Source organism: Numida meleagris, chromosome 6, assembly GCF_002078875.1.
Source record: "Numida meleagris isolate 19003 breed g44 Domestic line chromosome 6, NumMel1.0, whole genome shotgun sequence".
NCBI classification, from domain to species: domain Eukaryota; kingdom Metazoa; phylum Chordata; class Aves; order Galliformes; family Numididae; genus Numida; species Numida meleagris.
Genome location: NC_034414.1, coordinates 38,649,160 through 38,662,741, shown reverse-complemented (window position 1 = coordinate 38,662,741; position 13,582 = coordinate 38,649,160). Strand labels below are relative to the sequence as shown.

At 38.7% G+C, this 13,582-nt stretch overlaps 1 protein-coding gene across 3 annotated transcripts in view; it reads left to right on the top strand.

Annotated features, from left to right (window-relative positions):
* Window positions 1–5,753, top strand: part of SEC23A (Sec23 homolog A, coat complex II component) — a 28,354-nt gene extending 22,601 nt beyond the window's left edge. For all 3 annotated transcript variants that reach the window (XM_021401254.1, XM_021401253.1, XM_021401255.1), the window contains 3 exons: window positions 6–161; window positions 736–801; window positions 4,377–5,753. In XM_021401254.1, the coding sequence (XP_021256929.1) occupies window positions 6–161; window positions 736–801; window positions 4,377–4,466 (312 nt within the window). In that variant the 3' untranslated portion in view covers window positions 4,467–5,753. The remainder of the gene's footprint in view (window positions 1–5; window positions 162–735; window positions 802–4,376) is intronic.

The window sequence follows — 13,582 nt, the reverse complement described above, 5'->3', positions numbered from 1 at the left end:
CCCAGACCATAGCTCAGTGGCGTAAATCAGGTTACCAAGATATGCCGGAATATGAAAACTTCCATCACTTGCTGCAGGCTCCCATAGATGATGCCCAAGAAATTCTTCATTCAAGATTTCCAATGCCCAGATACATTGATACAGAGCATGGAGGAAGCCAGGTATAGCAAAGTATACGTTTTATCATCTAGGAAGTGATGTGTTGTAATGTCTTTAGATTTTTTTATAGTAAATATGCATTTTTCTACTAAAACATATGAAAATAGTAAATGAATAAGTGAATAACTGGAATTTTAAAACTTCTGCAGAGACAGAATCCTGTTTTTTTTTTTTTTAAACATACTGGCTTAAACTGTTTCCTTGAGATGTATAGGACAAAAAGATAGTGCTTGTCAGAGTCTTTGGACCAATATGAATAGTATTATTTGTGGATTTCTGGTTTTTCTTAAACTTTTAATTAATATTTTATAGATGTTCAGTTTCCATGCTAGTGTTTAAAAAGGAAAAATTGCTTCTTGATTCTTCGAGAAGCTGTTAGCAATTCTGCATTATAGCTATGGAATCCAGAGAGTGACTTTTGCTGAGAAGCTACTCATTCTTCTAAATAGGCATCTGTACTTGTTTTTATCCACAGGTAATAGAACTAGTGTATTTCATACATGAGTATTCTTTTTTGAGTATAAGAAAATTCTGCCTGAGAAGATTAAATTGTTGCATGTGCTTTGTCTTTTACAGGCTCGTTTCCTGCTTTCAAAAGTAAATCCCTCTCAGACTCATAACAATATGTATGCATGGGGACAGGTAAGATGTTGTGTACATAAAAGTAGTAATGTCAAATTTTGAAACTGAAAAAAAAAAACCAACGTTTTGGGCTGATGCCACTAGGATTGTGAAAGTTAAAAGCAATTTCATTTCTTCAGACAAAAATGGTCTACTTTTCTATTTTAAGCTTCTGTTAGGATACTTTCATGTCTAGCCATATTTCCTAGCTATATTCAGATTCCTTAGAAAGAGGGTGCTTAACACACATAAAGACTAACAGACTTTTTTCAGTAGAGGAAATTTAATTTTGAAGTTATTTTTAAGGAAGAACCAAAAGGTACTGATATTCCTTGGAATTTTGGTGAACCATTTGATTAGACTTTTCAGATTTTCCCTGTGAAAGAAGTAATATATGAGCTCAAAAATGAAACATTCTGTAGCTGCTTATTTTGTTGAGTGTTGCATCCCAGTCGCATGTCATCCTTCCAAACTCAGCTTTTGCAGTGGGAAGAGAAACATCGCAGTGGATGAATACTAGCGCGGTGTAATTTTCTCATGAAAATGTGGTGGCATCAGACAGACCTTCATATTAACTGTGCTTGTATTTTGGTAAAAGGCATTTGGTTTTCAAGTCATGAATGAGTGAGCTGCGTAGCAATTTTATGGCAGTGATTTTTGTCAGATAAATTTTATCAGGGTACGTTTTCATAGAGAGGTACTACTGGTTCTAAGGAAAATTCTGGTGGGATAGAGCTCTGAGATCCAGAGTGAAAATGCTTCAAGAGCTTGTACTGAGTCAGAGAGGGCACCAGTTTAAACTTTTTCTTTTGCCTTCAGATTTGGAAGTTTTTCTCAAACTTCCATGAAGTTCCTCATGAAATGTGTGGTTTGAATGGTTTTTATGTCTGTGCTACCTGGAAATTTTTGGAGTTTTGATATTTCTCGCGGTATAGGACAACAGCTTTCGTACTTTTTAATTAGTAAGCAAATGAAGTGTTTCAAATGTAAATGCAAATACAACTACTGAGCTGATCTCTAAGAAAACTGTTTATGCTGGAGAAGTCCCAGTGAGAATTTTTGATATGTATTAGAAAAGGCAGCTTTCCCTTGTAATGTTGGAAATAATTCAGTTTAGGGTAACATAGAAAAAAACCCAGTGTGCTAATCTCCCCGCTATCATTGTAATGTGTGTGCTCTACATATTACCCAGCTTGTTTTGTAACTGTTTTTTTTTGTGAAGAAAGCTGTATCAAGTAAAAAAAAATTATGAAACTAGAAATACTGAAAGGAAATATTGAACTGAGGTGGTTTTGCTCTTATTTTTGTCCTGAGCTTCCTGTTGTTTTGTGTCAATTTGTGTATTTTGTGCAAAACTGAAAGTCTACAGAAAAAAATTGTTAGTCCACATTGACCTGAAGAGGGCACCCACACACCACTGAGTCCATGTTTCAGGAGGTGATGAATTGACTACTTTGTTTTTAACGTTATAAGTAAAGATTTTTTTTAAACTTCAGCAGATAAGTACCTTATTTGGTATGTAAAATGTTTTCAGAAGATAATGGTAAACTAGTTTCATACAGCTCTATTCTATTTGCTCTGACAGTGCATATTGATTGCTCTTTTAAGATGCAGTTGAAGTTTTCAGATTGTGTTGGATATGGTGTTTACTTGAGGATTCCTTTATTTTCATCTCCCTTTTAAAAAAAAAAAAAAATCTTCTTGTTGGTAGCTTTGGGGAATTTGCAGTTTGAAATGGAAGACGTCAGTGGCACGAATCTTACCAGATGCCCAGTTAGCTGTCACTAAATCACCATTAATTACATTTAAGTCCTTGCTGTATTCCCTAGCTGAACGTTTTGAATGAACAGAAAACAAAATTTATGGTGATTTGTGCAAAATCAAAGCTAATTTTCACCTGCTTTTCAGTCTTGTATGTTGTGCAGTGAGCCCTCACTGGTTTTTGTTGTATTGTGTTAAGCTAAAGGAAGAGTTTGTGCTTTGGTTTTAAGTATCATGGATTACCAACAGCAGTCACTGTGGGGAACTCCTCTTACAAGTCTCGCAGCTCTGTTGCTCTGTGTCTTCTGGAGGATGATGCACTCTGTTCCATACATAAGACAGAAGGTGGCAAATCATATCCTGCAACAGAACTAAACTACTTGTCATTCCCTTGTGGTTCCTTGAACAAGAAAAGCTTAGCATCTGAAGGGTTTGGAAGAATAATATTCTGTATTATTACCCTTCCTCCAGAAGCTGATAGACAATTTAGTGAGTCTTCCCTGACAGTTGCTGTGTGGTGTATCAAGTGTTATATAGTGTAAAAAGTCTTACTGCTCCTGGATTTGTGCCTTGGTCATTAACTGAGGAGGGGTTTTGGCCAGTTCTCAGTAAGAAGCATCAGCTCTAAGCATCCTCATTAGGACTTTTCCACCTTTGTTTTGAAAGATTTAGTAAAGTTCAGATTGTTCGGATTCCATTTGGAATTGTGGGTGCTTAGTACCTTTAAAAAGGTTCTGTGCTTTTTCTTTTTTTTTCTTTTTTTTTTTAATTTATAGGGAGTAATGAAAACTTGTTTCAGATAACTTAAGAGAGTTATGATGTAACATTTGCGGAGTTGCCAACTCTGCTGTTTTATTTAGAATGGAAATTTGCTTGTAGATAGTTTAAAAAAAAAAAAAAAAAAAGAACATCTTGAACTTTTTGGAATTCTGGCGTCAAAAAGTAAATTACAAGCATACCTCCAATATAGATTTAATCATTTGTAATTAGATGTAGCACTAATTTGTGATGTTTTTGTGGCTCTCTTGAGGTGGCACAGAGCTGTAGGTCCAGCTCACTTCGGAAAAGCTAATTGACTCTTATTTAGTATCAGATCCTTGGTGGGTTTTTTTCTTCCTTTCTCCATTTTGATGCGTCTGAGCTTCAGTAGTGACTGATACTGATTCACTAGTTGTGATGCTTGCGCATTTCTGCTTGTCACTTTTGTTCCACTGAGATAGGAATGGTACTGAAATGGTGACATAGAAGTTTTCACTTCTAAAAATTTGAAAGTTAACATTTGGAATCTGTGAAAAACACTGAGTTTTTTACGATTGATGTAAATATCTTGCTGCATTGCAACTCATGCATTAATATGGGAAAGAGGGTTGTCATAGAATCATAAAGTAGAATCACGTTTATGTTGGAAAAAACCCTTAAGATCAAGTCCAACCATCACCTGACAGTGCCAAATCCATTATGAAACTTTGTCTATAAGCACTGTGTCCACACATCTCCTTTATACGTCCAGGGACAGCTGCTCCACCAGCCTGTTCCACTGCCTAACCACCTTTCCAATGAAGAAAGTCTTCCTGACATTTAATTTAAATATCCCCTGCAGTAACTTGAGGCTGTTTCCTCATGTCCTGGTTGTGATTTGTGCCTGAATTTATGAAAACGAAAATGTATAGAATGCTGTTTTTGTTTTTTGTCAGGGGATTGCAGCAACGCTATGCGTTTAAGATCATCCTAAACTTCAGTTTAGAGAGGTGTTTATTTAATGGAGCATATGTCCCTTAAAATGCCTTTTCTTCACAATAACTAATCTATCCTCTTTGTTTTCTTTTCTTTTATAGGAATCTGGAGCACCCATTCTTACTGATGATGTCAGCTTGCAAGTATTTATGGATCATCTGAAGAAACTTGCTGTCTCTAGTGCTGCCTGAGATTCTGTAGAGCAATATAGGCACAGATAAGCTGTAGCCGTATTTCAGCTTTTTCTCCTTTGCCTTTTTCTGTGTCTCTCTGGACAGAATGCTCTGATATGCACAAGCTGCCTGACTAGATGTAAAGCAGTGTTGTTTTCAAAGAAAAGCTTTTGTTATCAGCAAATGTTTTAATGTGAACTGCAGTTTGTAAAAATGACAAGTAGTAGATTAAATTAAGTTTTAATTAGAGGAAAGAGAACAGTCATTTTGATTACTGTGATACTATCATTACTTTTAGATTATTTTCAACAACTTTGAAACGTTTTCTCTTTTCCTTCTTGAGTAGTTGAGGTTGATTATGCGGTGCACTACAAAGCCACACTGAACAATAAAGAAAATCTTTGGTGATGTCATGCTTTCCAGACTGCCGTATGACTACTTTGGCTTATTCAAATTGAGCACAAAGTGAACGAAGAAGCAACAAGAAGGTTACAAAAGTAGTATTAACTCAATCTTTTGACTTAGGTTGTGGAACTCTTCTGCAGTGACCTTATTGTTCTGTTGGTTATTTTTTTTGGAAGTATTTAACTTCAGATATTTCCTGTTTGCATTTACTCTAGTTGATTCTTTGGGAACAGTTTTTCTTACTTTTCACGTAAAGAATTTGGATTGAAAAACTAAAAAATTAAAATTAAAAAAAATAAAATCTGGTGTTGCACAAAATGAAAAGCTTGAGCTAAGAAGAAATCCTACACTACAGAAATGAACTGGCAGAGCGCAGCCTTGATTTTTTTTTTGTCTTGGCAAGTATGCTTTAGAAAAAAAGTATATTACCTTTTTTATTATTGCCTTATAATGTTATTACACTAATGCGTGACGCTGCATCTCAGCTTTTTCTGGACCCTTTCTGTTAGGAATTCAGCAGGCTGTAGTTATTGTTGAAACAGTGTTATAGAGAATATGCTGTAATTAATTTGATATTTAGTTAACACATTTTTTGAGGGGCTTAGGGAATAAATTAGCAGGTTTTCCCATTTACTTTTTGAAGTTTACACATAAAACAGATGTTTACATAGGTAATAGGACATTTTGACAAATGAAGACATGAAATATTGTACTGGGCAATAACTGGTGCCAAGTCTGGACGAAGAGAGTTTTGACGTAGGAAATTCAATCATGTATTGGTGTGATGAATATATGAGTTTTTTTATTTTTGTCTGTAAATTCTCAAAAACATTTGCTCTCCTTTTATCTAAATGAGATGAGCTCCTTTTGCCTTAGTACAAATAAAATGTTTTTCTCTCACTTTTTGTGTGTATTGTGCTGATTTTCTGTCTGTACTTGAAATTAATTGCGGAAATAAAGCTAATAATGATAAAATTGAGAATAACTTCGCATCTTTGGTGCCAATTATTATTGATATAAAACTTATTTAACTTCTAGTGATACTGAACTACCCATGTTACTTGCAGTTTGAGATAAAATTTCATAAGCCCTTTTCTTGTTTTAGCTAAGAAACAAGTTTAAAAAAAATATTCTCCTCACACTCGGTATGTCTGATTTATTTGGCAGTTCACTAATGAATCACTTCACCATCGTGTCATGATAAGATTTTTGTTCGTTATGTGTCTAGTAAGTTCTGTGCTTCCTTCCTGCCCTTTAACCATATTTTAGTCTGCAGTGGGTTCTTCTGATGTATTTATCTCCTTTATTCTCCTGCTAATTGACTGACCCTTCCAAACACTGGTTAGTAAGACAGGATTTCCCTTCAAACAAGCGTGCTTCATACAACCCTTTTTGTGGGTATGATGTGGGTAGCAGTCTGCCAGTCCTCTGGCACACCGACCGTAGGTAATTACTGTTAGACAATCTGTGCTGGCACTTCTTCCTATTGCTGTTTTTATTTCTTTTTTTTTTTTTTTTTCTCCTTGAGGACTCTTGGGTGAATACTGTCCTCTCCTGGTAACTTACTAACATCCTACTCATCTACTTGGTCTAATAGCTCTTGAACGCTTACATAGGTCTGATGAGCTACATCAGTTTTATATCCTGCAAAGAGCATGCTGGGAACAGTAACTCCCTCAGTACCTTCAATAGTGACAGACTTCATTGAGCTTCGTTGCTCTATTTGTAAGAGAAACTTAGAACCATAGAATGCTTTAATCGGAATGGACCTTAAAGTTCATTGCATCCAACCTCCTCCTGCCATGGGCAGGCACACCTTCCACTAGACCATGTTGCCCAAAGCCCTTCCAGCCTGGCCTTGAGCCCTTGAAGGGATGGAGCATCTCCAAATTCTCTGGGGAGCCTGTGCCTGTGCTTTGCTGCCCTCATAGTAAAGAATTTCCTCCTTTTGTTCTTTTAGTGTCCCTTTTATTACTCTGCCCACAAGCAGTCCCACCAATTCCCTGGAAGCTGTGCTTCTTTGTATTTAAAAACTTTTCATTATTGGGTTCAGCAGCTCTTGTAAGATGTTTTTCAAATTCAGTTTTAGCTCCCTTAATTTCCTTTGAACTTCAACCAGAATGTATAGCAGATGCAGCTATTTCAGGACTTATGCCTGCAGGAGATGACAGTAACCACCAGCTCTTTTCAGAATGAGAGAGTTCTATTGTGACTTTGGTAGTGAGATTCAATTCAATTTTGATATAAAATGTGGAAAAGACATTTTTCAACTACAGTTTCTACAGTGCTGATGTGCCCCTACAGGAGAGTGGGGTATTGTGAATGTCATTAAATTATTGTGGAGAGAATTTAAAAAACAGTAATGGGTAAAATAAACATGATAATGTTTTGATTCCAGCCTTTGTTATATGTCATTGCTGAGATTTCATGATGGACTTTAAAATGGGTGTATCCTAAAACTGATGCGGTAACTAATGGTCAGAACCATAAATAACTTGGACAGTTTGAATACGCAAATCTTTTCAATCTATTCACAGCACCTGTACTGGACTGCACAGTGAAAATTTCTTTAAAGTCTTGGTTTTGACTGGACACAGATTGGAAATCAGAGGAGGAGTTGGTCAAATCTCCTCGTGAAAAACACCTGGAGATTTTTACTCCTCTGTCTCACACTCCAAAGAATTACCATTCTACTGGATGAGAGAGAAAACAGAGTTGCTGACTGTTCTGTTAAGGCCTGGGAAGCTGAAAACTGAAAATTATCAGTGGGCAGTCAGTAAGAGCAGCAAGCAATTGGATGCCGCTTTCTCTGCTCTGTTAGGCAGACTGTGCATTTCAGAATGATGCAAAATCTGTTTTTGATATAAACTTCCTCACTGAATGTGCCTGAAGATTTGCTGTATGGGAAGTGTATTTGTTTCAGAGAGCAGCACAGGTGAGGTTAATGGTTTGCCAGGATCATGGAATCAGATGGAGATTCATAGAAATTGAACAGCTGTTGATGTTCTTGTTGCCAGTGTTTGAACATTGCACGGAAATGCACATTGTGACTGGCAGTCCTTGTGTGGTGCCTGGTTGTTATTTCTAGACTACTGCCTTTTTCTCAGAACAACTTTTCAGGCTCTGTGTGCCACAGAAGCAGCTGATTTTTTTCTCCTGTTTTCGTTATTTCCTCAGTTCCCATATTCTCAGTCCATTTACTTTGCCCACATGTCCTTGTGGAAATGAGGTGTGGAGTTGTGTAATTTGGACTATTCCAAGTACAAATTTTTACCTGACTTTTGCCTGGATATGCATTCTTGGTGAGGTCAGTTGTAGCCCTCCAGTGGCAATATTCCTTTTTCCTCACTTTCTGCAGCACGGGAAAAGGGATAAGGCCTTAGCTGTGGTGCAAGAGCTTCTTGTGGTAACACCATGGGAGCCATGACAAATATTTTGGCAGAGTCTGCGCTCATGCTGTCCTCTGATGCTGTAACCTGTGACTGCTTTCTCTTCCTTCCTGCCACAAGGACTTCAAATTCTGTTGGGTGGTTCTACCTTCGCATTGCTGCCTTTCTTGTAGCTGCTAATAGGGGATATCTTTTTCTCACAGTGCAGGATTTTAGCTTTATTTATTTATTTATTTTACTGATTAAAGACATGCATGTTTTCTGGAACCAGTAAAAGTGCGATCTGCTGTTGGTTCTGGAAAACTAACAGTGTTTCATAGCTCTAGTTTGGAATGAACCAGTTAGAGCAAGAACAGCCATCATTCAAAACAGGAATGTCGATTCCAACGTGTAATAGCCTCAAAGCCGCAAATGTTTCTGATTGATCCTCTAAACCAGCCTCCTTGCCATCCACACAGAGATGTAAGTATACTGGAAAGAAGGCAGGAGTCTGCCCTGACATTGCCTGACCCTTTTGCGGATGTCAGTGATTTACTTTCCTCCTTGCTTGGAAAAGGTAGAGGACTGTTAACCATAATCTCGTGTTTGGATGGGATGGCTCACAAGCTAACAAGCTCCATCCAAAAGTTGAAGATAAACTGCTTAAAGTCAAATGTAGTTGACCGGCTGTGGAAACACTGTCAAATACGTTCCTGCCTCAGAGCCTTGGTCTTTGAGGCTCTCACATTGATAAGCAATCCCATGGCTGCCTCTAACACACAGTAGTGTGGTGAAAAATCGCATTTCCCAGTAATCGTTATTTTCTGCAGTTAAAAGTAGAAGTTGATAAACAGTGATAAGGAGCCTATCCTGTTTTTCTACCAAATCTGAGGCAAACAATTCCATTATGCCCCTGTCAGGTGAAGCACAAAAAAATTGAGCTCAGTTTAACTTTTAGCATTTTGGGTTTGTACAAAAGTTAAATGTTACGTGAAAGCCAGCAAGCCTGAACTGAACAGATGGTAAAATTAATGAAGTAGTTGCTCTGTTCTGAATTTAATGTAAAATCTTGTTTAAAATAGCATATTGTGCCTAGCAATGCAAGCTTTTGTGCAAAGAAAGGACTGTGGAGGTGAAAGATGAACAATGAAATCGAAGTCCGTAAACTGATTATAGCAAAAATGAAGCAAAATAATCACTGCATACATAAATAGTGGAAGCTGTCACCAACACCCACAGAATGTCCATCTTGTGCATCTTTCCATCCTATTCCATGACTGCCTGGAGGTATATGGATGCGTGATACATCTGTCATGAAATGAAGTAAGAGTTTGCTTGGAAGTTAATGCATGTGGGATGAGCAACAGAGTGTCCCATGTCCCTCTTGGAAAGAAATGCATGCTCAAGTTTTGCCATGTATCTACTGTCTTGCACTGGAACTGTGTGCAGTCAGGGGAGTTTGACTAGAGAATGGCCAAAGACTAATACACCTTATTAGAAAAAGAGCACGCGTCTCACAAAGCCCAGGCACAGCTGTCTTGTATTCTCCTTTGGACAATCACTCGGGATTATCTCCTTTTTAAGCATACATATAAATTGTGCTATTGGAGATGACTAGGAACCACAATGGTTGATGAGATGGAGTTGAAACAACATGGGGATGGCCTCTGAGGCCCCCAAATGTACACTTTCTTCTAGGTTTGAACTTACTCACCTCTACATGGTTGCTGGTTTTTCAGCCTGGGATATATGCCAGTGACTCATAACCACCGTTCATAGTTTACAAATAGCACATGCAGCTATACTTCTTTTATGGGGTTCTTGGTGAAAATTTATGAAGGGTGCACAGCCACGTGTGAAAAACAGAATGTAAGTGGAGACCCAAAAAGGTTTGGTGACAGTAGCTTGGTATGAAGTAACCCATGTGTATGGGAACTGCTGAGTCATGGCCTGAACCACTGATTGAGCACCTGGAGGAAAGACCCAGTCAGCCCTGGGAGCACAGGTGAAGACAATTCACTGTGTGACCAGAAGCCAGGCTCCACCCCTCTTAGGTCTCATTTAAGAGCTGACTGCCACTGAGGAAGGATCTCTTTCTGGAGATCTCTCCTTGGTGGGAGCCTTTCCTTGCAAACCCAGAATCTGATGCGGGTGAGCAATTTACTTCCCTTGTGGAACTTTGCTACTGTGCTGGTCCTTCTACCTCTTTTGTAATGCTATTTCCATCACGTTGGTCCTTCTGATTGCTACACTATGGAATTAATTCAGCATCAAAGAATATGAGATTACACTTGCGGGATTAAATTGTGAGCTCCTTTTTGGCTGCAGAGTGGGACTGGTACATGTTTCACTGTTTTGTATATTAGCATTGACAGGTCTGAGCCTTTGCACTGGATTGATATGAACCTTGGGATAAACTACCTATGTAAAATGACTTGATGAATGTGCTGCCAAAGACAAGTGACTTTTTTTTCTTGCTAGATATGTCAGCACAGCAGGACAGTTTGAATTACTAATTACAGCAGACCATGCTTGGTCTGCTGTAGGTAAATCCTTTTGCTCACCACCTTGTTTTTCCTTCTTTCGGAGATGAATTGTAAATACACCTTTTCAGAAACTGAGTTGAAGCTGTCCAGCAATCAATTCCTCAGATCCTCCTCTGGACCGTTCTTAAAGATGACTGTAACATTAACCCTTTCCCATAGATCATCACAACGTTCTGGGGATGATGTGTCTTCATAATCACACGCCCGTTTTTTTCCACCATCCTTGAGTGGTTCTGTCTATCCCCATATATATGAATACATGTAGATTTTCTAAACAGTCCCTAACTCTTCTGCCTTAGCTTGGCCTCCTTTCTCAAACTGTGCAGATATATGCAGAAATCTGGGGACTTTTTGAAGATCGTGACAAAAAAGTCATTGAATATTTCAACCTTTGCTGTATCGTCTGCCACCAGGTTGTCTCCTCCGTTCAACAACAGTTTCACATTTCCTTTAAACTTTGGTTTGCTATTAGTGCACTTAAAAAATAGTTTTCTTTTTACCTTTTGTTCTCCTCAGCAGGTTGAGCTCCCACTGGGCTCTCTATTTCCTGATAACATCCCTAATTACCCAGACACTGCTTTTATATTCCTCCTTTGTCACCTGTCCTCATTTATATTTCTTCTATGCCTCCTTTTTGCATTTTAGTTCATTAACAGCTCCTTGTTTTGCTGATGGTGTCATTTGCCAAAATTTCTGATTGTGTGCAGAATCACTACAGTCTTAAATAAGAACGAGAGGATCTTCTGTTAGTGGATCTATCTTTTTATTATTTTTAGAATAAATTCTGACATTAAGCCAAATTTAAGATCTTGTGACTCAGTTTTTATGGTAATTCTGCCCTCAAGAAACCATTTAAATCTGATTGCCCTCTGTTGCTTCTTTCGGCAACTAATTTGCAGTTTTGTCTTAATGCAATGCAGACGTAGTTAAGATGACATTCACTCCTAACCTTTGCAAGAAGCAAATGTAACTTGGATACAGCTGACCTACTTTATTCAGATCACTAATGCATATTTGTAATTCTTCTAAGTCTGTAGTAACATACATCATGGGATGTGTTTACTGTACATACACAGACATGAATTTTGGTGGACTCATCTTTCAATTAAATAACACTTTCCAAATATGATACTAAGAGTATATTAATTGGAAAACAGAATATTTGTCCCACACATCCCTCTGCCTAATACCAGATTTGAACAGTCAGGTCACTAGGATTTCATTCATTTTCTCAGGAGGTTTTATATTTATGAAGAATTCAGAGGCCTTCTGAAATTCTTCCCATGGCAAACAGATTGAGATGCAGAATTCTGGGGGGAGAAGGAGGCACTGATAACTCTAACAAGGGTTCGATTCAACTTCAGTTCCCAAAGAGCTATTGCATACAGAGGCTTGATTGTGGAAGCTGCTGTAGCAATGAAGCAATAGTTCTTACTGTGCAATTGAATTTGCTCATTTCATAAACTGTTTATGCATATGCAAAGGCTCAAGCTTGACTTATAGCATGAAACATCTGTTAAAGGGAGTTAGCTGGGAGCTATGGGAACAGGCAGTAGGACTGTTGCTTTCTGTAATACATAACTTCTGTTTATCATATTGAATCAAGACCTCAGTTAGAAATAATGCTGTTCATATATCATATATGTTAGACAGGGGAGCACCCTCACCCCACAGAGTCTGGAGGGGGCATGGAACTTGGGTAGAGCCCAGGGTGAGGGTGGCATGGGCCCCGCTGCTCTAGTTTCTGAGTCAGGGGGAAGAGGCATTTGTTGGTGCATCCTGACAGAAATGAAGATACTTGCATTTTTCACAAAATGCAGGAAATCCCAGCCTCCCCATACGTAGTGGATGCATTCAACTCTTTCCACAGTTCTGTGCAGAATCCTTGCATGTGCTGTGGATACCACAAACACAAAAATGTCCTTGTTTGCAAGCAACTGTGTTGCCACCTGAGGGGGAGAGCCAGACTCACTCTTGATTCAAAGAAAATGTCTCCAGAGACAGGCATCTTGGCTGTGAGGTGCTGACATGACCAATTCCTCCATGGCTCACAGTCACTGAATAAATGCTTGGCCTGGCCTCATACTGAAGTGACACAATGAATCCCGAGTGTGTGAGGAAACAAGAGATGGCCTCACCTACAGTGAATTCAGCACTCCCAAAGCACATGAGCTGGGCCTGAGAGAAGGGATTATTCAACACTGCCTAGTGATTTTACAGTGAGTGTGAGGCTAGAAAGCACATTTTGAGAGGTTTGGGTACAGAACAATTCCTATATTAATACTGCCGTTATTTGCCCTAGAACTGGGTAGAATGTGGGCCTGCCCTTTTCTGCTGTTTTCATAAGAACTGATTCAGTAGGGTGCCACAAAACTTGGAAAAGAGCACTCAATTTAATGTTTGGTGGAAATAAGGGCAGTGTTGGACATTATCCTATAGCTAGAGAAACAAAGAAGTAATTTGGAGAGAACTTCATGCTTTGTATTGTACCTATAGTTTAACAATTTTGTAGTTTTTGTACTCTGTAAAATTCCTCACATCTATGGCTTAAGGCAGTATGGCAAAGTTCCATGTTCCTCCCTCAGTTTAGCTCCCATACTTAATAGGACTGTACTGCTCCGAACGGAATTATGTGACTAGCAGAAAGTCACAGCTTGAAACAGTGATTGAGCACCTGGTAGGAAGGCAGGGCCAACCCAGGGGAGCTCAGGTGCATGCAATGTGCCTGAGTGACTGGAAGGGGTGGAGCCAGGATCCACCCCTTCCCAGTCCTCATTTAAGGGCTGGCAGTGGAGGCAAGGGTGTCTTGATAGAG